Consider the following 24,108-nt stretch of genomic DNA (forward strand, 5'->3'; position numbering starts at 1 on the left):
ACTTGCTGGTAGCAGCCTTGTAAACAAGACTATATTCTGGAGTCAATGCCCCCCCTTGATACACATCCAGCATAACCTGCATTGTAGGTACATCTGCCTGACGATCAGTTGTAGATGTCCCTGAAAGACCAGACTCTTCTGGTGTTGATGATCTACATTCAATGTCTTCTAAATTGGCCTGGGTTGCTAGTAGGTCTGTCTGAGCTAGAAAGACTGTTTCTAAGACATTAGAGGCCATCATTGCACTTGCCTTTGGATAAGATTCAGGTTGGGATGTTTCTGAAAGATCTGCCTCGTCTTCACTCCCCAACCAGATGGAATCAGGTGAACAGGGTCTGATCTCAATGAACAAGTCATCCAGACCAAATTCCTCACTGTCTACATCTGACATCACAGATTCAGGGGATGAACATCTCCCTGTTGTTGTCATGGTGAACACAGACAGAGCAGGTCCATATTGAGGAATTGGAGAGTCTGGCGAGAGAGGCCGATACTCATCTTGCGATGCCGTGGATTCAGGAGACCACGGTCTAAATTCAGACAACCAGTAATCATGGAATGAAGGAGAGTCCTCGTTTCCTGATGTTAGTGACTCAGGTGACAAAGGTCTAAATTTAGTTGAGATCTCATCACCTTGTTCTTCTCCTAATGCTGATATGAACGCTTCAGGTGAATCTGGTCTGTTCTCAGCAAACAAATCCTTAAGGTAAAATCCAGAAAATTCAACATTAGAAGTTACTGAGTCAGGTGTTGAGGATCTACTTCCAGTAAACTGTAAATAATAATCACAATACTGGCCTCCAAACTGGGGAACAGGAGAGTCGGGTGAGAGAGCTCTGTACTCATCAAATGATCTCACTGAACCTGGGGACCATGACCTTGTATCTGAGGACCAGAACTTCAGAACACGGAAATTGTCTTCTGAAGATATTGATTCAGGGGAAAGTGGTCTGTGTTTTGAATATCCTTTTTCCAAAAATTCTGTCATTTTAGTCTCTGGTGTAAAGGAATCAGGGGAATCTGGTCTGTTCTCACAAAACAACTCATCAAGACATAGTTCAGAATCTTCCTGGTCTGAAGACACTAATTCTGGTGATGATGACCCCTCTGCTGTGGATAACAAATCACAACATTCATATCTGAACTGAGGAACTGGAGAGTCAGGAGAGAGGGGTCTATACTCATCAAATGACGCTACAGATTCAGGGGAAGATGGCCTCATGTCAGTAAACAGGTGGTCAAGATATAAAAGGTTTCCATTGCTGTCTGAACTGAGTGATTCAGGGGAGAGAGATCTGTACTCAGGAAGTGAGGATAGTTGGACAAACTCCCATTCACCTAAAATCGGGGAAGGGGCTCTGTTTTCATCATCTACTTGCTCAGCTATTGGCAAATCATTTTCATTTCCAGAATCTATAACTGTATCAACATCTTTACGGTGTGCTAGTGATGTATCATCCTGCATTTTCTCTTCAAAAGGTTCCTCTGATTCTGTGTCTTTTGATTCCACCCCATGGGTCACATTCTCCACACTTTTGGTTATTTCCAAATCAAGAATTTTCCCCAGGCTCTGTTCTTCAACACAAGCTGTCCTGACATCATCTACCGTTTCACTCTGAATCTCAATAACTTGTCTAAACTCCTGTTTTTCTCCTGCATATTCAAACACACCTGTCCTACTTTCGTAGGTGTCTCCACTATAAAGTGGATCATGGATATGAGCCATTAACTTGCTGGTAGCAGCCTTGTAAACAAGACTATATTCTGGAGTCAATGCCCTCCCTTGATACACATCAAGCATAACCTGCATTGTAGGTACATCTGCCTCACGCTCAGTTGTAGATGTCCCAGAAAGACATGACTCTTCTGGTGTGGATGATCTACCTTCAATGTCTTCTAAATTGGCCTGGGTTGCTAGTAGGTCTGTCTGAGCTAGAAAGACTGTTTCTAAGACATTAGAGGCCATCATTGCACTTGCCTTTGGATAAGATTCAGGTTGGGATGTTTCTGAAAGATCTGCCTCGTCTTCACTCCCCAACCAGATGGAATCAGGTGAACAGGGTCTGATCTCAATGAACAAGTCATCCAGACCAAATTCCTCACTGTCTACATCTGACATCACAGATTCAGGGGATGAACATCTCCCTGTTGTTGTCATGGTGAACACAGACAGAGCAGGTCCATATTGAGGAATTGGAGAGTCTGGCGAGAGAGGCCGATACTCATCTTGCGATGCCGTGGATTCAGGAGACCACGGTCTAAATTCAGACAAACAGTAATCATGGAATGAAGGAGAGTCCTCGTTTTCTGATGTTAGTGACTCAGGTGACAAAGGTCTGAATTTAGTTGACATCTCATCACCTTGTTCTTCTCCTAATGCTGATATGAACGCTTCAGGTGAATCTGGTCTGTTCTCAGCAAACAAATCCTCAAGGTAAAATCCAGAAAATTCAACATCAGAAGTTACTGAGTCAGGTGTTGAGGATCTACTTCCAGTAAACTGTAAATAATAATCACAATACTGGCCTCCAAACTGGGGAACAGGAGAGTCAGGTGAGAGAGCTCTGTACTCATCAAATGATCTCACTGAACCTGGGGACCATGACCTTGTATCTGGGGACCAGAACTTCAGAACACGGAAATTGTCTTCTGAACATATTGATTCAGGGGAAAGTGGTCTGTGTTTTGAATATCCTTTTTCCAAAAATTCTGTCATTTTAGTCTCTGGTGTAAAGGAATCAGGGGAATCTGGTCTGTTCTCACAAAACAACTCATCAAGACATAGTTCAGAATCTTCCTGGTCTGAAGACACTAATTCTGGTGATGATGACCCCTCTGCTGTGGATAACAAATCACAACATTCATATCTGAACTGAGGAACTGGAGAGTCAGGAGAGAGGGGTCTATACTCATCAAATGACGCTACAGATTCAGGGGAAGATGGCCTCATGTCAGTAAACAGGTGGTCAAGATATAAAAGGTTTCCATTGCTGTCTGAACTGAGTGATTCAGGGGAGAGAGATCTGTACTCAGGAAGTGAGGATAGTTGGACAAACTCCCATTCACCTAAAATCGGGGAAGGGGCTCTGTTTTCATCATCTACTTGCTCAGCTATTGGCAAATCATTTTCATTTCCAGAATCTATAACTGTATCAACATCTTTACGGTGTGCTAGTGATGTATCATCCTGCATTTTCTCTTCAAAAAGTTCCTCTGATTCTGTGTCTTTTGATTCCACCCCAATGGTCACATTCTCCACACTTTTGGTTATTTCCGAATCAAGAATGTTCCCCAGGCTCTGTTCTTCAACACAAGCTGTCCTGACATCATCTACCGTTTCACTCTGAATCCCAATAACTTGTCTAAACTCCTGTTTTTCTCCTGCATATTCAAACACACCTGTCCTACTTTCGTAGGTGTCTCCCCTATAAAGTGGATCATAGATATGAGCCATTAACTTGCTGGTAGCAGCCTTGTAAACAAGACTATATTCTGGAGTCAATGCCCCCCCTTGATACACATCCAGCATAACCTGCATTGTAGGTACATCTGCCTGACGATCAGTTGTAGATGTCCCTGAAAGACCAGACTCTTCTGGTGTTGATGATCTACATTCAATGTCTTCTAAATTGGCCTGGGTTGCTAGTAGGTCTGTCTGAGCTAGAAAGACTGTTTCTAAGACATTAGAGGCCATCATTGCACTTGCCTTTGGATAAGATTCAGATTGGGATGTTTCTGAAAGATCTGCCTCGTCTTCACTCCCCAACCAGATGGAATCAGGTGAACAGGGTCTGATCTCAATGAACAAGTCATCCAGACCAAATTCCTCACTGTCTACATCTGACATCACAGATTCAGGGGATGAACATCTCCCTGTTGTTGTCATGGTGAACACAGACAGAGCAGGTCCATATTGAGGAATTGGAGAGTCTGGCGAGAGAGGCCGATACTCATCTTGCGATGCCGTGGATTCAGGAGACCACGGTCTAAATTCAGACAACCAGTAATCATGGAATGAAGGAGAGTCCTCGTTTTCTGATGTTAGTGACTCAGGTGACAAAGGTCTGAATTTAGTTGAGATCTCATCACCTTGTTCTTCTCCTAATGCTGATATGAACGCTTCAGGTGAATCTGGTCTGTTCTCAGCAAACAAATCCTCAAGGTAAAATCCAGAAAATTCAACATCAGAAGTTACTGAGTCAGGTGTTGAGGATCTACTTCCAGTAAACTGTAAATAATAATCACAATACTGGCCTCCAAACTGGGGAACAGGAGATTCGGGTGAGAGAGCTCTGTACTCATCAAATGATCTCACTGAACCTGGGGACCATGACCTTGTATCTGAGGACCAGAACTTCAGAACACGGAAATTGTCTTCTGAAGATATTGATTCAGGGGAAAGTGGTCTGTGTTTTGAATATCCTTTTTCCAAAAATTCTGTCATTTTAGTCTCTGGTGTAAAGGAATCAGGGGAATCTGGTCTGTTCTCACAAAACAACTCATCAAGACATAGGTCAGAATCTTCCTGGTCTGAAGACACTAATTCTGGTGATGATGACCCCTCTGCTGTGGATAACAAATCACAACATTCATATCTGAACTGAGGAACTGGAGAGTCAGGAGAGAGGGGTCTATACTCATCAAATGACGCTACAGATTCAGGGGAAGATGGCCTCATGTCAGTAAACACGTGGTCAAGATATAAAAGGTTTCCATTGCTGTCTGAACTGAGTGATTCAGGGGAGAGAGATCTGTACTCAGGAAGTGAGGATAGTTGGACAAACTCCCATTCACCTAAAATCGGGGAAGGGGCTCTGTTTTCATCCTCTACTTGCTCAGCTATTGGCAAATCATTGTCATTTCCAGAATCTATAACTGTATAAACATCTTTACGGTGTGCTAGTGATGTATCATCCTGCATTTTCTCTTCAAAAAGTTCCTCTGATTCTGTGTCTTTTGATTCCACCCCATGGGTCACATTCTCCCCACTTTTGGTTATTTCCGAATCAAGAATTTTCCCCAGGCTCTGTTCTTCAACACAAGCTGTCCTGACATCATCTACCGTTTCACTCTGAATCCCAATAACTTGTCTAAACTCCTGTTTTTCTCCTGCATATTCAAACACACCTGTCCTACTTTCGTAGGTGTCTCCCCTATAAAGTGGATCATAGATATGAGCCATTAACTTGCTGGTAGCAGCCTTGTAAACAAGACTATATTCTGGAGTCAATGCCCCCCCTTGATACACATCCAGCATAACCTGCATTGTATGTACATCTGCCTTACGCTCAGTTGTAGATGTCCCTGAAAGACTTGACTCTTCTGGTGTGGATGATCTACCTTCAATGTCTTCTAAATTGGCCTGGGTTGCTAGTAGGTCTGTCTGAGCTAGAAAGACTGTTTCTAAGACATTAGAGGCCATCATTGCACTTGCCTTTGGATAAGATTCAGGTTGGGATGTTTCTGAAAGATCTGCCTCGTCTTCACTCCCCAACCAGATGGAATCAGGTGAACAGGGTCTGATCTCAATGAACAAGTCATCCAGACCAAATTCCTCACTGTCTACATCTGACATCACAGATTCAGGGGATGAACATCTCCCTGTTGTTGTCATGGTGAACACAGACAGAGCAGGTCCATATTGAGGAATTGGAGAGTCTGGTGAGAGAGGCCGATACTCATCTTGCGATACCCTGGATTCAGGAGACCACGGTCTAAATTCAGACAACCAGTAATCAAGGAATGAAGGAGAGTCCTCGTTTTCTGATGTTAGTGACTCAGGTGACAAAGGTCTGAATTTCACCTCACCTCGTTCTTCTCCTAATGCTGATATAAACGCTTCAGGTGAATCTGGTCTGTTCTCAGCAAACAAATCCTCAAGGTAAAATCCAGAGAATTCAACATCAGAAGTTACTGAGTCAGGTGTTGAGGATCTACTTCCAGTAAACTGTAAATAATAATCACAATACGTGCCTCCAAACTGGGGAACAGGAGAGTCAGGTGAGAGAGCTCTGTACTCATCACATGATCTCACTGAACCTGGGGACCATGGCCTTGGATCTGAGGACCAGAACTTCAGAACACGGAAATTGTCTTCTGAAGATATTGATTCAGGGGAAAGTGGTCTGTGTTTTGAATATCCTTTTTCCAAAAATTCTGTCATTTTAGTCTCTGGTGTAAAGGAATCAGGGGAATCTGGTCTGTTCTCACAAAACAACACATCAAGACATAGTTCAGAATCTTCCTGGTCTGAAGACACTAATTCTGGTGATGATGACCCCTCTGCTGTGGATAACAAATAACAATCAGAACATTCATATCTGAACTGAGGAACTGGAGAGTCAGGAGAGAGGGGTCTATACTCATTAAATGATGCTACAGATTCAGGGAAAGATGGCCTCATGTCAGCAAACAGGTGGTCAAGATATAAAAGGTGTCCATTGCTGTCTGAACTGAGTGATTCAGGGGACAGAGATCTGTACTCAGGAAGTGAGGATAGTTGGACAAACTCCCATTCACCTAAAATCGGGGAAGGGGCTCTGTTTTCATCCTCTACTTTCTCAGCTATTGGCAAATCATTTTCATCTCCAGAATCTGCAACTGTATCAAGAGCTTTACGGTGTGTTAGTGATGTATCATCTTGCATTTTCTCTTCAAAAGGTTTTTCTGATTCTGTCTCTCTTGATTCCACACTTTTGTTTATATCAGACATCAGATGACAACGTTTTTTGTAGTCAATCAACTCAATTTCAGACTTCATGGAGTTAGGGGAATCTGGTCTATATTCATTAAATAATTCCTCAAGGCACCATTCAGATAATTTGATATCTGAAGCAACTGACTGAGGTGACGATGGTCTACTTCCAGTGAAATGCAAATAACAGTCACAATGTTCAAATCTGAATTGAGGAATTGGAGAGTCAGGAGAAAGGGGTCTGTTCTCATCAAAATATGCCAGAGATTCAGTTGAAGGTGGTCTCAACTCTGACAACCAGTACTGTATGAATGAACAATCATCTTGCTCAGCAATCAATTCTTCAAGAAAGAATCCAGAGAGTTCAAGGTCTGAAGATTTAGACATAGGTGAAGGGGATCTGGTTCCAATATATGGAGCATTCACATAACTGATCATGGCTTTGTGCTGGGGAATCGGTGAGTCTGGAGAGAGGGCACGGAACTCATCAATTGAAATATATGATTCAGGAGAAGATGGCCTGATCTCAGGAAAACTACATTTCAGGTACAACAAAGCTCCTTCGCTATCTGAAATAAGAGACTCAGGGGAGAGCGGACGATATTTAATTGAATACGTCTCCATCAAATCTAACTCTAATATGTATGATTCAGGAGAGTCTGGTCTGCCTTCAGAAAATAGTTCCTTGAGACATAAATCAGAATATTCAAGGTCTGAAGCGAAGGATTCTGGGGAAGGAGGTTGGTTTGCTGAAAGTAATAAATAATAATCACAACCCTGAGATCGGAGTTCACCTAATGCAGGAGAATGGGTGGAGAAATTGTCAAATGTAACTGATTCTGGTGATGCTCTCATCTCCTCAGATGAGTCAACATATGAAAGGTTTCCATCTCTGTCAGAATACAGTGACTCAGGAGTTAAAGGTCTTAACCTGACCTCAGATAGATCACTGGGTTCAAAGACATGTCCATCCACAGCACAGACAGAATCTATTGTCTCATGCTTGACGGAGAACTGCTCAATGAATGGTGAAAAATGCAGGGATCCAAACTGTGTATTGTTTAGGTCCAACTGTATCAATGCTGTTTTTGGTGTAGTTGGTAATGTTGTGCTGGCCGAAACAGATATATTTCCCACCATAAGGGAGCTAGATCCAAAAGTGTCTGGTTTTGTCAGCTTATGCTCTGACTGAGAAAATACATCTGAATCTGAACTGAAATCTACTATCCTGTCTGATTGAATAGGGGGAGAACTAACACCACAGGGTAGTACCTCTGCTTTGGAATAAAATTGATGAAAATCTGTAAACTTTAAGATGTAAGTGGGTCTCTCAATGAATTCAAAGACCATTGGCTCAGGTGCTGGTGCTCTACCATCCATGTTAATACTAGCAACATGTTCCTCTGAATATTCAATACCTGAAATCATTGATACAGATGAGGATGACCTATGATCATGCCTACTGTTGTATTGGAGATAATAATCACAATATTGTGTTCTGAAATTAGTGAAACTATACTCGTCCAATGATGAGATAGATTCAGGGGAGGATGGTCTGAGTTCTGGAAACCAGTACTCTAGGAACGAAAGGTCACCCTTTGAAGTTACTGATTCAGTCAAGAGTGGTAGTTCCCTTTCAACTGAGTGTAGAAATTCACAATATGACTCTGGAGAATCTGGTCTGTTCTCATCAAACAGCTCCTCAAGGTAATATCTAGAGTACTCCAGGTCTGATGTCATTGAAAGAGATGAGACTGGTCTACCTCTGTTGTATTGGAGATAATAATCACAATATTGTGTTCTGAAATTAGTGAAACTATACTGATTCAATGATGAGACAGATTCAGGGGAGGATGGTCGAGACTCTGAGAACCAGAGCTGAAGGAAAGAAAAGTCATAGTCTGAAGAGATTGATTCAGGAGACAGAGGTCTGTGCTTCAACACATCCCATACAACCGACACTCCACTGTCTGATCTAAATGTTTCAGGAGAATCTGGTCGGTCCTCAGCAAACATTTCCTCAAGGCACCACTCAGCGAGGTCAATGACTGAACCAACTGACTGAGGTGATGATGGTCTACTTCCTGTAAAATGTAAATAGTAGTCACAATGGTCAGATCTGAACTGGTGAATTGGAGAATCAGGAGAGAGCGGTTTGTACTCATCAAAGCATGTTACAGATTCAGGGGAAGACGGTCTGAGTTCTGAAAAACAGTACTCTAGATCGCCCTTTGCAGTGACTGGTTCAGTCAAGAGTGGTAGTTCCCTTTCAACTGAATGTAGACATTCACAATATGACTCTGGAGAATCTGGTCTGTTCTCATCAAACAGCTCCTCAAGGTAATATGGAGAGTACTCAAGGTCTGATGTCATTGACAGAGTTGAGAATGGTCTGCTTCTGTTGTATTGGAGATAATAATTACAATATTGATGCTGAAAATGAGTAAGACTCCACTCATCTAACGATGTGACAGGTTCAGGAGAGGATGTTCTAGACTCTGAGAGCCACAGGTCAAGGAACGAGAAACTGCTCTGAGATGTCAATGATTCTGGTGAGAGAGGCCTGTATTTAATTACAGGTGTATCTGATGTTTCTGGCTGAGTAGAGAGAGGTCTCACATCAGAGCCCAGGAGAACTGACTCAGGTGAAAGGGGAACTACTGATGGGAACTCTAGAATGTAAGACTCTGGTCTTTTGACAAAATGGAAGACCACCGGCTCAGGTGACGGTGATCTATCCTCCATGTCAAAAACGTCCACATATTCCTCTGGATATTCAATATCTGAAATCAGAGATTCTGGTGAGGATGATCTAGTTTGCCAAAATGATTCAGAAAAGTCTAGTAGCAAGGGTCTGAACTGGGGAACAGGTGAGTCAGGAGAGAGAGGTCTAAGCTCATCAAATGCTACAGCTGATTCAGGAGAGGATGGTCTGCTCTCTGTAAACCACAGATCAGGAAATGAGAAACTGCTCTCAGAGGTCAATGATTCTGGGGAAAGAGGCCTGTACTGAATGGTGCACTTCTCTATATCCCACCCCGTTTTAGCTTTCCTTGATCTTTGATATTTGTCAGATTCCATGTCTGTGACATTTTCACTCTCTGGGGTTGCTAATTCTGGCCAAGTGAGACCTTGTATCTCAGGCTCATGCTGTGGAATAAATGTCTCATTTTTCTCAAATGTTGTCTCTGTTTCACATTCTGGTTGATACATAACAGTCAGGGGCTGCTGAGGTTGGATCTCAGAGAGCCAACAGTCAAGATACAGCAAAATTCCCTCACTTTCTGAGATAACAGATTCAGGTGACACGGATCTACAATCTATTTCAACTGACTCCCTTAGCTGACTCTCGGGTGTAACTGACCCAAGAAGAATGGGTTTACTCTCATCTGTTGACGCAATGGATTCAGAATAAGATTGTTGCATCTCAGGGAACCAGCATTCCAGGAATAGCAGGATACCTTCACTATCTGAGAAAGGAGACTGAGGAAATTCACAACATTCAAATTCAGAAATTAAAGAATCAGGTGAATCCGGTCTTTCCTCAGCAAACAAAGCATCAACGTATAAACTAGAATACTCAAGGTCTGAAGCTGCCGAGTCAGGTGATGATGGTCTGCTTCCTGTGAATAACAAATAATAGTCACAGCCTTCGGATCTAAACTGGGGAACGGGTGAGTCAGGAGAGAGGGGTCTGTACTCATCAAATGAAGTGAAAGATTCAGGGGATGAGGGTCTAGAGTCTGAAAATAAGAGCTCGAGGAAGAGACAGTCATCTAATGAGGATATGGAGTCTGGTGACAGTGGTCTGGATTTCATTAATCCCCATTCATCTGTCTCCAAGTATTTCTCTGACATACATGATTCTGGGGAATCTGGTCTGTTGTCAGCAAACAATTCCTTTAGATGTAAACTATAATACTCAAGGTCTGAAGTTACTGATTCTGGTGAAGATGGTCTAGGTGGACAAATACATGAATAATGTAATATAGGTCTGAACTGAGGAATTGGAGAATCGGGTAAAAGAGGTCTACACTCATCAAATGATGCTATTGACTCAGGCGAAGAAGGCTCACATTCAGTTATAAAAGGTTCTGGAGAATCTGGTCTGTCCTCATCAAAGTCGATGTGGGAAAATATTGACTCAGGTGATGAGGACCTATCTCCATTGAACAACAAATAATAGTCACAATATTGATTACTGAAATTGTCATCCAATGTTGTAACAGATTCAGGAGTGGACTGTCTAGACTCTGAGAACCAAAACTCAAGGAATGAAAAACTGCCCTCAGATATCAATGATTCTGGTGAGAGAGGTCTGTATTTCATCAAATCCTTTCCTGTATATCCTCTAAACTTACTTTCTGACATTACTGAATCAGGGGAATCTGGTCTATTTTCAGGGAACAGTTCCTCAAGGCAAACATCTGAAAATTCCATGTCAGAACCAACTGACTGGGATGAAGAAGGTCTACTCCCAGCGTAATGTAAATAGTAGTCACAATGTTCATATCTGAACTCGGGAATTGGAGAGTCAGGGGATAGAGGTAGATACTCATCCAATGATGCCACAGAGTCTGGCCTTGAGGATGATCTGTGGGCTGTAAAGTAAGATTGATATCCCAGAAGTGAGGGTCTAAACTGGGGGACAGGAGAGTCAGGTGAGAGGCCTCTGGACTCATCACACTCTGGCGATACTGCTCTACCCTCTCTACACAATTTCTCAAGGTATAACTCGGAGCATTCCAAGTCTGAAGTTACAGATTCAGATGAGGATGATCGATCAGCTGTAGATAACAAATAATAGTCACAACATTCATATCTGAACTGAGGAACTGGAGAGTCAGGAGAGAGGGGTCTGTACTCATCAAATGATGCTATAGATTCAGGGGAAGATGGCCTAATGTCAGCAAACAAGTGGTCAAGATATAAAAGGTTTCCATCACTGTCTGAACTGACTGATTCAGGGGAGAGAGGTCTGTACTCAGGCAAGTAGGAAAACTGAACAAACTCCCATTCACTTTCACTGTCTGATTTTGGCAAATGTTCTCCACACAATGAGTCCCTCTCACGTTCTTCTCCACATTCAGATTCTGACATCACTGATTCAGGGGAATCCAGTCTGCTATCAGCAAACAATCCCTCAAGACACACATCTGAGTACTCTAGGTCTGATGGTAAGGATTCTGGAGTGGAAGATCTATGTGCTGAAACATGTACTGAATATTCAGGTACTGAGGAGTCAGGTGATGATGCTCTACTCTCAGGAAGCAGATCTTCAAAACACAATTCGGCACAGTCTATCTCAGATGTCACAGGCGACCATGATCGATACTCCCCCTGTATCATGGCACACTCTGGGTACAGTGGGCTGTATTCAGGTACCGGAGAGTCAGGAGACAACGACCTGTACTCATTCACAGACTGATATGACTCCGGTGAAACTGAACGGTAATTGTCACAAAATTCAGAGGGGTAAGAGGGAAGGGGACTTGGAACACTGTCTGTATCCTTAGCACCAAAGACAGGCTTTTGAGACTGGTACCAGTCCAATCGTACCGGGGGTTCTCTGTATTCTATGATATAGGTAGCAATCTCTGAACCATCTGACCTGGATGAGAACGGCCCGCTGTCATCAAATTTCCTGTCAGAATCATGAGATAACACTCTCCTTTGTTGCCTAAGCGGGGAGTCTGGCGATATTGCCATGTGATTGCTGACTGACATAGCCGACTCGGGCGAAGATAGCCTAGTCATGGTCATCACCCCTGATTCTACAGGTGAAAAACTCTGCAGGGAGGAGGGCGAAACAGGGATGAGCTCCTTGTCAGACCCCATAGGGGTTAAAGGTCGGAAGTCCAAGAGAGATGAGAAGTGTGTTGTGTCATGGCTGAGTGAATGCGGTGGGGGTTGGGTCATTGGCATGAACATATCTGATGTGATAGCCTTAGGCGCTGAGATGTAGGAGGTTTTTACTCTCACTATAACACATTCAGTGTCTGGGTGGACAGAGAAGAAGCTCGGGTGCCTATCAGTTGAGTCAGGTGCTATCTGAGCAGACCCGACGGTTGTCGGACTCTGTGGCAAAATGGCCTTTTTAACATTTAATTGATCAGGTCTATGTTCAACCATGCTGTATTTAGTTGTGGCGATACTGGGCTCAGTTGTATGGACATCAATCTCTTTCAGAGCCTGGTCTGGCTCATCGATGAAGGGCAGTTCTGAGTCCATGTGAACTGGATGGGAACTTAACACTCCACACATCTCCTTAGTTTGGGGAGTTTCCTTAAACTCAGCCCAGATTTCACTGAAGTCGGCCTCAGACTGGTCTGACTCTGACAGGCTCAGACCAAAGTCCTTGATGGATATGGGGGACGATACCCCGAGCGGGTCACGTGGCTGCCAGAGTTCACCAGGGGAGGCTTTGCTGCTTTCTTGGCAGCCATCTTGGATGTTGCTGTGGACCCCAGCCGGCAGGGGCCCGGTTGCACCCCCTGAGGAGGGAACTGCAACACTGTGGTGACCCTGACGTTGTCTCACCCTGTACTGGGGGTCATAAACCTGAGATGCTAGCCTCCACAGGTGTGCTTCTCTCAAGCAGGGACGAGGACTTACTTGCTCTTCCATGCCATCATTATTTGTCGACTCTCGTGTCACAACTTCCTCTGATGTCCACAGGTTGGAGTTTAGTTCACTGAAAGAGATAGGGCAGGAGGCAATGTTATCAATGAAGTCCAAAAGTCCACACTAACCAGAACAACTTGGAACAATTTGTTAATTGTTTGTCGATATATATACTGTATATATTGATAATGTCATTGATCCAACGTACTGTGGGATCTCCAGCTCCTCCAATAGATCACCGTGCATGCTTTCAGAGTGGGTGTGTCCCACAGGCTCAGCCCAGGAAGGAATGTCCAGAAGGGAGGCCACTGATAGGTCCTCCTCAGAAACGGCAGGGGGTGGTCTGCGGTCTGACTCCACCTTCCTCACCAGTCTGGGGCTGTCTACATCCTCCTGCACTAAAGAGAGGGCTACCGACACTGACAGAGAGGGGGAGAGAAGACAAGAGAAGAGATGAGAAGAGAAGAGAGGAGAAGAAACAAGACAAAACGAGACGAAGACAAGACATAGCACTAGAATTGTGTTATTATAAACTTCTGTATGTCCTCAGTCTTCCACTAAGGAAGTAAAAAAACAGATTGCACCTTTAAATGGGACTCAAGTGCTGAGTAATTTCATACCTTCACTGTGATCCAGTGTCTTCTCTATCTCTGCATAGGTTCTGGAAGTCTGTTCCTGAACAGACTTGTTCATCTGTGTCTCGATGAGGTGTACTATGTCCATACGGTTGATCTTGGTCAATCTTTTTATCAGGCAGTCCTCTGTGGAAAGAAAATCCCAGAAAACTACTCATTCAACTTTTGGGTCAAATCATGGTCAAACTACAACATGCAACTATTGGGCATATCATAAAATAGAAAGCTGTCCCTGCTCACAGGCCAGAGCAGATTGGAACGCTGTATTGTACTGTATAGGAATGGTACTTGTTGTGCAGTTTGTACTTTGAGTATTAGTACTGTAATGAGCATAATCTTGGAGCTGGCAGCAACATTTCACTGTGACTGTACGCTATTACATGTAACAAATAAAGGCATCTTGAATCTTGATCTATTGTGAGAGGCCTCTATAGTTATTCAATTCAATTCAACTTTTATTCCCAACTCACTTACAGTAAGTTACCATATCGAACAATAAAAAGCAATAGACAATACAAGACGAAGGACATAAATAGAAAATAAAGATTCCATCTATGAGTTTACATAGAGGCTCTTGCGCTAATGTCTCCACAGAGTTGATGAGGAGTACAACTCTTTACAGGGCTGGTTAAAACCACAAGAACATTATTTTCCGTCTTGTCTAGACGGCACATACATTTAATACATAATGTTTGTGCTTGACAGGTAGGTATACCAGCATTAACAAACAGCTGGCTAACACTGTGGCAATAATATCCACATAGCATCATTATATGCCACTTCAAGTCTCTGCATACTGCCTTTTTTGTAACTACCCCACAGCTGAGCAGTGCATAGAGGAGTATTATTAATCGACAAAGACATTCAAGCTACCAACAAACTGCAATGGTGTTATTAACTGTAGGCGTATGAGACCAAGGGTTTGTGTTAGCAGTAGCGTTAGCTCCAGAAACTCTAGAGACAACAGGAGGGTGTTAGCTGCAGTACCTGTGGCATGTTTGCCTTCCCTCTGGACCCAGCGCTGCAGAAGGGCATGGCTCTGCTCCTGGAGGGAGTTGGGATTTTCCGTCCTCACCTGCTGCATCTCATCCTCGCTAAACTCCAGCTCCCTGGCCAACTCTGAACACAGCGGAGACGGGGGTAAACACATACAAAAATATATATTTTCACATTCATTCATTTATTGATTGATGGGCTCAAATCAACAATGACATACAGTAGAACTTGTCTTAATGCTGGATATCTCTGTTGTAAGTCTCATAAATATCAAACATTACTGCCTCAGTGTTTCATTAATATTGACTTTCCACTAAAGCCCACGGTATACTTCAACAACGCGTACACGTAGACAAGCGCTTATTTTGCCGTAAGTTAATTTCCGAGGACCTACACAGACAACTGCAGCCAACGCTCCAAAGGAACACAGGAAACGTGTGGTAACCATGTAGGAGATGCATGGCGGACGCGTACGCATAGTTAAAAGCAAGTATACCACTGTCTTTTATGACGGGAACATACCTGTCCAGCTGAAGCCCAGTAGATCTGCAATGATAGCCAGAGTCTCCTCTTTCCTGTCTGCATCGTCCTGCCAATCCACTGCAAACACCGCCAGAACCCAATGTTACATACTGCACAAGTCGTCATGGTCCACACAGAACAAAACACCATCCGCATTACATCTTTGAAATATAGTGGAACAGTACACCACGTTTTACAGGTCCCAGTCTATTTTTATGTATTTTATATCTGAGTTTCAATATTTGTGGCCTCTATGTTATAGGCTGTAGTAAACTAAGGGTGGGTTGGGATGATGAAATGGATCATGAAACAGGTAATTTTGTGATCCATCCTGTTAATTGATTAGCTTCTTTGGTCACAATGGCAAGATCCTTTTGGCTGATCAGTGCATAAGCGATGGCAAAAAACTGGCAATTAATAAAGCTGTATTGTAAATGATTAGTGAAGTTGTATTAGTAACAAATCAATTGCTTTATGTTATATCAGATCTGCATAAAGACTTGATTCCTTGAATCCATCTATCTATTTCATACAGTCAGGCCAGTCAATCTTGAGATTTCATGTACATAAATACATGTATGGAGAAACAAACAATACAACAAACACAACAACACTATGAAACACAACAGGACAAGACAAGACGTGATGACACAAAACTGAAGAGTGACCAATGAATCGTCTTGAGAAAATAAAAGTCTTACTGACAGCAGAGACGGGAAAAGAAGATAAGCACAGACCCGTACAGACTCAGGGTGGGATACCTTGTTGTCGCTCTGGAGTTGGATCGTCGATGATTCGTTGCATCTGAGTCTCCACCGTGTCGTCCCAGATGGGCCTCGACTCAAAGACGTCCTCTGTTAGCGAAGAGGACAGTACCCCCTGAAGAGGCCTGGTTTTGGAGTCAGAGCTGCGAGAGACCGGACTATCGTATTTGAAGATAACAGAATCTGGACTCTTGGCATCAGCACTGCTGACGTCTGTGTCCACTGAGGATCCGAGAGAAGGTTCTGGAATTGCTGAGAATGTGTCTCTGCCTGCTTGTGAGGAGGAAGAGGAGGAGAAGCAGACGGTGTGTTTCTGTTTGACAGGAAGTCTCGATGGGAGAGGTTTGGATTTACCGGATGGGTGATTGCCATCGGAGTGACTCCTGCTGTCTTTGCCGGTATCTTTAAAAGTTTCAGCATCCGCCTCCGATTGAGTCCTACATGTACGTTCCTTGTCTGAAGGTTCCACTAGAGTGGATTTCAATGAACTAGCTTGGACAGGTATCTTTGACTTGAATCCTCCGTCATCCTCCTCTGCTGCACTGTCCTGTTTCGATGAGAGTGGGGGTGATTCCTGAAAATCTCCAGAGATGTCAGAGCCAGCCAAGACACTAGAGAGCGCCACTTCGACCTCAGAGGCAGTGGGTACCTCAATAACAGAGCACTGCTCCTCCTCCTCTTCCTCTTCATCCTCAGGTGAAGAGGAGGAATACATGCCCTGGTCGGAATACACAGAGCGGGTGACAGTGGAGGTGGCAGTTTGGAGGTCAGCTATGGTAGAGTCTAGATAACCAAACTCCAGTTCTCTGGGGCTCTTTATTTCTCTCAGAAGGTCATCTATGTTGCAGGTAGGAGAACCTACCTGAGCCTCTGTGGAACTTCCCATCCCAGTTTTCAGTGGGTGTCCACTTGCTGCCACATCGGCCGAGGTTGGTGACTCCGTTTTAAGGAAGGTCCTGGGCTTTGGTACAGGTATTTCAATGTAGGCAACATCAGCCAATGGGACTGTTAACTCCTTAGCCAATGGCGTGGTGGGAGGAGATGACTCAGATTGATTTGTAGTTTGGTCCACCTGAGGAGAGGGCTTATCAGCAACAGCAGTGATTTGCTTTGTTATGGGGACATCCATATCATCTTCTTCAGCCTCTTCTAACACCACCTCATCTATTGGGTGCTCGCCCATGTGGAAAAAAGCATACCCTTCCCCCTCTTCCTCAAAGTTTCTCCTCGTCATGTCAATAGCGCCCCCTCTGGTCATCTCAAAGAGTTTCCCCTCTTGGTACTGAAAGGGGTTTGGGGTCCCTTCCTCGGTTGGTGTGCGACCAGGCGTGGTGTCTGGTGTTCGTCTGTCTGCAATGAGACTCATAATCATCTGTTCCTCTGCCTCCACGCGTGCATTGAATGCTTCATCATCATCATCAGCAGCAGCAGCAGCAGCATGATCAGTTATGGCACACCAAGGTACCAGTTCTCCTTGAACAGCCATTTCTGACTGCATTTCTAACATGGCAGCACTAACTCCATCCTCTGTTTCTCTTTGTTCGCTGATGCACATTTCTTGCTTGAATGTCTCCTCAGTACTTTCTGAGACCTCCTGCTCTCGATCAGTTCTGCCATGAGGTAACTTAGTGTCACTGTAGGTTAACGTCTCCTCCACTGCATACTGAGGCGAATCTGTTTCTCTTTTGATATCGGGTTGTTCTTCCTTCCTGTGGGTTAGGCTATTGTTCTTTGCAATTCCTCCAATTTCTTCTGTCTCTGTTAAGAGTGAGCTATCTGAAAATGTACAATCTATCCTAATCTTGGCCTCCTGCTCCATCTCCTCAAACGTTTTGATCTTGGTGGCCATTTTGAACATCTCTTCCTCTGGCGTGAACTGCCTTCGGGAAGACTTGCCTTCTTCACCCTCATCCAATTCCATACCTGCCAGTTGTTCGTCGCCATCATCCTCATAAATGCTCCTGTCGTAGGCGAAACAGGCTTTGAGCTGAGAGGCATAGTCCTCATAAACAACTGTCTTCCCTGGTAATTCCTGATGCTTTCCTGTAATGTACTTGTCTGACTTTGGTTCTGTTGGGCTTCCCTCCAATGAATCAGGGCAGGGAGACTCAACTGTTGGACTTGGGTCTATAGAATCAGGAGACTTCTTGGAGGACTTGTCCTCCATGAGTGGGCTGGTCTCCAGTGAGTCTCTATGAGAGAGTCGTCTCTCTGGGTCAACCATGACTACAAGGTGGAGGGCCTCTAAGTCTACAGGTCTGGTAGGAAGACTTGAACAATCAGGGCCATGCACCAATCCCTTTTCTGTTGACTCTGCTGATATGCTTTCATCCATTTCCAGGGTCCCTTCAGGGCCGTCGCGATCAATCAATATTGAGTCCTGAGTGTTAAGGGAGGTTTGTGAGAGTTCTGCTGTTTCATGAGATGATCTTTCTGCTTCTCTGGAATTCCAATCTTCCAGAGTGGTTATTGACCCAATGGGAACACGATTGCCCTCAGAGCCCTCTGTGGGGGGCACAGTCTCAGTGGACCTCTGCCGGTCAAAGGTAATTTCCTCTGAGTCACTGGTGGGTGAATAACTATCAGCTAGACCCTTAGACATTACGTCATATGTGGACTCCTCCTCTCTAGATAATTCATAATCCTTCCAACCTCCCCCCATGTCCTGCATTTCATCTGTTCTTACTTCATCTGTCTTTTCCTCCAACTCTACTATGGTTTCTTGTTTGCGGTCCCGTGTGAGAATGACCTGTTCAAATGTCTCCTGGACAATACCCTCCTCCTCTGGCTGGCTCACAGTAGCTACAGGCCTCTCCTCCAAATACAGGTCCAAGTCTCCAGTGAGGAGTGATACCATGCCAGACATGTCGTTCACTGTTGTAGCTGGTCTAGAGGTCTTCCTCTCTATCTTAACTTCCTGTATTGGAGGCTGCATATTTTCATCATCTGTGAAGGTGGTTATGGTTTCTTTTTTGTGGCCTCGTGTAAGAATGACCTGTTCAAAGGTCTCCTGGACAATGTTCTCCTCTGGTAGGCTAGTGGTAACCATAGGTGTTTCAAAGACTTCTTTAAAGTCTTCAGTGAGGAATGACACCATGCCAGACATGTCCTTCACAGTTGTTGCTGGTCTGGAGGTCTTCTTCTCTAGCTTTACTTCCTGTATCGGATGCTGCATGTTTTCATCCTCCCCTGTAGATGAGACTATGGTTTCTTGTTTGCGGTTCTGTGTGAGAACAACCTGTTCAAATGTCTCCTGGACGATGCCTTCTTCCTCATATTGGCTCCTAGTTGCCACAGGCCTCTCTTCCAGATACGTATCCATGTCTTCAGTGAGATGTGACACCATGCCAGAAATGTCCTTCACTGTTGTAGCTGGTCTGGAGGTCTTCCTCTCTATCTTGATTTCCTGTATTGGAGGCTGCATATATTCATCTTCCGTGGAGGCGGTTATGGTTTCATTTTTGTGGCCCCGTGTAAGAATAACCTGTTCAAATGTCTCCTGGACGATGTTCTTCTCTGGTAGGCTAGTGGTGACCACAGGTGTTTCTAAGACCTGTTCCAAGTCTTCAGTGAGTAGTGACACCATGCCAGACATGTCCTTCACAGTTGTAGCTGGTCTGGAGGTCTTCCTCTCTAGTTTGACTTCCTTTAATAGAGGCTGACTGTTTCCATCTCCTGTGGATGAGGCTATGGTTTCTTGTTTGCCATCCTGTGTAATAATGACCTGTTCAAATGTCTCCTGAACGATGCCTTCTTCCTCATATTGGCTACTAGTTGCCACAGGCTTCTCCTCCAGATACTTATCCATGTCTTCAGTGAGACGTGACACCATGCCAGACATATCCTTCACTGTTGTAGCTGGTCTGGAGGTCTTCCTCTCTATCTTGACTTCCTGTATTGGAGGCTGCATATATTCATCTTCTGTGGAGGCGGATATGGTTTCATTTTTGTGGCCCCGTGTAAGAATAACCTGTTCAAATGTCTCCTGGACGATGTTCTTCTCTGGTAGGCTAGTGGTGACCACATGTGTTTCTAAGACCTCTTCCAAGTCTTCAGTGAGCAGTGACACCATGCCAGACATGTCCTTCACAGTTGTAGCTGGTCTGGAGGTCTTCCTCTCTAGTTTGACTTCCTTTAATAGAGGCTGACTGTTTCCATCTCCTGTGGATGAGGCTATAGTTTCTTGTTTGCCATCCCGTGTAAGAATGACCTGTTCAAATGTCTCCTGAACGATGCCTTCTTCCTCATATTGGCTACTAGTTGCCACAGGCTTCTCCTCCAGATACTTATCCATGTCTTCAGTGAGACGTGACACCATGCCAGAAATGTCCTTCACTGTTGTAGCTGGTCTGGAGGTCTTCCTCTCTATCTTGATTTCCTGTATTGGAGGCTGCATATATTCATCTTCCGTGGAGGCGGATATGGTTTCATTTTTGTGGCCCCGTGTAAGAATAACCTGTTCAAATGTCTCCTGGACGATGTTCTTCTCTTGTAGGCTTGTGGTGACCACAGGTGTTTCTAAGACCTCTTCCAAGTCTTCAGTGAGCAGTGACACCATGCCAGACATGTCCTTCACAGTTGTAGCTGGTCTGGAGGTCTTCCTCTCTAGTTTGACTTCCTTTAATAGAGGCTGAATGTTTCCATCTCCTGTGGATGAGGCTATGGTTTCTTGTTTGCCATCCCGTGTAAGAATGACCTGTTCAAATGTCTCCTGAACGATGCCTTCTTCCTCATATTGGCTACTAGTTGCCACAGGCTTCTCCTCCAGATACTTATCCATGTCTTCAGTGAGACGTGACACCATGCCAGACATGTCCTTCACTGTTGTAGCTGGTCTGGAGGTCTTCCTCTCTATCTTGACTTCCTGTATTGGAGGCTGCATATATTCATCTTCTGTGGAGGCGGATATGGTTTCATTTTTGTGGCCCCGTGTAAGAATGACCTGTTCAAATGTCTCCTGGACGATGTTCTCCTCTGGTAGGCTAGTGGTGACCACAGGTGTTTCTAAGACCTCTTCCAAGTCTTCAGTGAGCAGTGACACCATGCCAGACATGTCCTTCACAGTTGTAGCTGGTCTGGAGGTCTTCCTCTCTAGTTTGACTTCCTTTAATAGAGGCTGAATGTTTCCATCTCCTGTGGATGAGGCTATGATTTCTTGTTTGCCATCCCGTGTAAGAATGACCTGTTCAAATGTCTCCTGAACGATGCCTTCCTCCTCATATTGGCTTCTAGTGACCACTGGCCTCTCTTCCAGATAGTTATCCATGTCTTCAGTGAGGAGTGACACCATGCCAGACATGTCCTTCACTGATGTAGCTGGTCTGGAGGTCTTCCTCTCTAACTTGACTTCCTGTATCAGAGGCTGCATGTTTCCATCCTCCTCTGTGGATGAGGCTATGGTTTCTTGTTTGTCATCCCGTTTGAGAATGACCTGTTCAAATGTCTCCTGGACAATGTTCTCCTCACATAGGCTGGCACTGGCCACATGACTCTCCTTTAAGTCCTTGTCCAAGTTTCCATTGAGGAGTGACACCATGCCAGACATGTCCTTCACTGTTGTAGCTGGCCCGGAAGAGGTCTTTCTCTCAAGTCGGACTTCCTGAAATAGAGGCTCCTTAGCAAAAGTGTGAGTCTTTACCTCGCCTTCTTCAATGGCTGTGAGGGTTTCAGGGCTGCGTATTTTATCACTGCAAACAGAGGTATCCGTTGTCTCTCCTGTCACTGCATCTCCTTTCTCTTTGGCCACTTTATCTTTGTCCATATCCTCTATATTTCCATCTTTAGTGGAGAACGTGAGTTTTTCTGGGCTTGTCTGGGGTGTGTCTGCTAATCCTTCATGTTTTTCACTCTCTCCTGAGCTTGAGAGGTATGTCCTGCTACCCACACTGCTGAGTGATGTCCTCGCCAAACCCATCCCCTCATATTTTGGGCTCACTGGACTTCCATACAGGTCCCCCACCTGATTCTCTCTCTTAGAGAAGAAGTCATCGTTCACACACCGGCTGAAGATGGAGGCAGGGCTAGCATTGGGGTCACTGACGGAGAACTCCTCACTGGCGGTGGCTCGTTGGTGGGTCTCGTCGCCCGCAAATGAGGTCTGCCTGAACAGCTGGTACTCAGGACTCTCCTCCAACTCAGCCTTGATGTCAGCACTGAAGTCCTCCGAGGGTCTTCTGTCTGGGCTGATCTGCATGTCCTCAGACTGCTTCCTGTCTCTCTCCGTCTCTGGCTCCACCGGCTGCATTTTCTCCAGGCTATATCCCAATCCTTTTATCTTCTCCCCATTTAAGATGATCTCTATACTGCCTGAATGAGCCATGTCTATAGCGATAACTGATTCTTGAACGCTTGATGAGCTCATATCTGACTCTTCAGAGTGCTCCTTGGCTGAGATGGCAGCTATCTCCTCAGGACCTTTGCTGTCATCATCTGATATGTTGTCACCTTGTGGGTAGAGGACTGTGGGAGTTTTGGACGGCTCGGTGGGACTGAGCTCAGCTCTTTGGGTCTCTTCAGAGGCCACTTCCTCAGAGGCCAGTGAGGTTTTTGAGGCAGTCATGGCTTTGTGTTCAAAAAGACCCACTTTGTTCTTGGAAGGGTCCTGCCCAGTCTGGAATGCCTTCATCAGTTCCCGAACAGACATAGTCTCCTCCAGCCTCTCGGTCTGGGATCTGGGAGACTTTGGAGATTTGAGAATTTTGGGAAGATCAGGCATTTCCGACTCTCCTACCTCTATCATGGCAGTGAAGGTTTTAACCTGGACAGGCTTTATCTTCCGCCCGTCATCCTCTCCCTCCTCTTCAACCTTCTTTTGCAAAGCTTTTACCCTTTCCTTAATAGAGCCGATAGAGGTCTCGACAATCAAGGGTGACACTGGTGGCTCCATAGTGGGGAGCAGTTCTAGCCCAGACTCCTCCAGAACATTCTCATTGGCTGGGGTTGATCCAGGGCCATTTTCCCCTAGAACCACATCCCCATCCAAGGATTCCTCTGAGCTCATCCTCTCCAACTCCCCCTCATAGCTGCTGCATCCAGAGCGTTCCCTATCCCGCAGCTTCTTCCTAATCGGCTTTTTGATCTCCGGGGGACGACGTTTGCCGTCCCTCTTCAGAACGACCTCTTCGAACCGCTCCTGGACACTGTCCTCCTCTGCTGAAACTCTGGTCACCACTGGTCTTTTTTTCAGGTACTGATCCATGTCCATGCTGAGGTGGGTGACCATGCCTGACATGTCTCTGGCTCCCGCAGTTGGTCTGGAGGACGTCTTCCTCTCTATCCGGACCTCATGTAATAGGGGCTCCTGAACAGCAGGGGGAGTCAATTCTTTGGCCTCTACAATTTCAGTCTGAGAAAGAAGAACCCACTCCTCGTCCCTCATCTTGGATATCCTTTGTGTTTCCTCCTTGTTGTCTGTGACCACGTCTCCTCGTAGAATGTCCCCAACTTTCTCCAGGTTCTCTTTCACCTGCCCCATGATCTCAAACGGTTCTCCTGCCTCCTCCTCCTCCTGCTTCCCTCTAACACCTCCTCCTCTCACTCCATCAGATGAGCTTGCGTGTTCCGTCGGGTCAGAGGTCAAGATTGCAGACATTTTCATGAGGTCCTGTTTCATCTCTGAGACCTCAGAGAGAAGGTCCGGACTCGCCAGGGTAGCGGGGTCTAGGACCTGGTTGGTTTGCGAGGTGAACGTCTCAGTTGATTCCGTTTCATCGTCTTCCATTTTTGAAAAGAAGACCAACCAAAAGAAGGGTAAAGAACATAAGGGGGAAATAGAGTGGGGAGAAGAGAGACAATCGGAAAACTGTGGTCAGGGTCAGACATATCACAATCTATCTTCTGTTCAAAGAGTAGGGAGAGCAGATTGTGAAAAGAG

At 44.9% G+C, this 24,108-nt stretch overlaps 1 protein-coding gene across 1 annotated transcript in view; it reads right to left on the bottom strand.

Annotated features, from left to right (window-relative positions):
* The window catches only part of LOC311322411 (uncharacterized protein), a gene marked incomplete at both ends in the record, with an annotated part of 104,483 nt that overhangs the window by 34,176 nt on the left and 46,199 nt on the right, over window positions 1-24,108 (bottom strand). Inside the window, 9 exons of the mRNA XM_084454476.1 lie at window positions 13,076-13,188; window positions 13,310-13,388; window positions 13,527-13,728; window positions 13,939-14,079; window positions 14,941-15,072; window positions 15,472-15,549; window positions 16,233-16,457; window positions 18,024-18,222; window positions 20,446-23,535. Of these exons, the coding sequence (XP_084310602.1) occupies window positions 13,076-13,188; window positions 13,310-13,388; window positions 13,527-13,728; window positions 13,939-14,079; window positions 14,941-15,072; window positions 15,472-15,549; window positions 16,233-16,457; window positions 18,024-18,222; window positions 20,446-23,535 (4,259 nt within the window). The remainder of the gene's footprint in view (window positions 1-13,075; window positions 13,189-13,309; window positions 13,389-13,526; window positions 13,729-13,938; window positions 14,080-14,940; window positions 15,073-15,471; window positions 15,550-16,232; window positions 16,458-18,023; window positions 18,223-20,445; window positions 23,536-24,108) is intronic.

The sequence above is a fragment of the Borostomias antarcticus genome (genome assembly GCF_949987555.1).
Source record: "Borostomias antarcticus genome assembly, chromosome: 20".
NCBI classification, from domain to species: Eukaryota; Metazoa; Chordata; class Actinopteri; order Stomiiformes; family Stomiidae; genus Borostomias; species Borostomias antarcticus.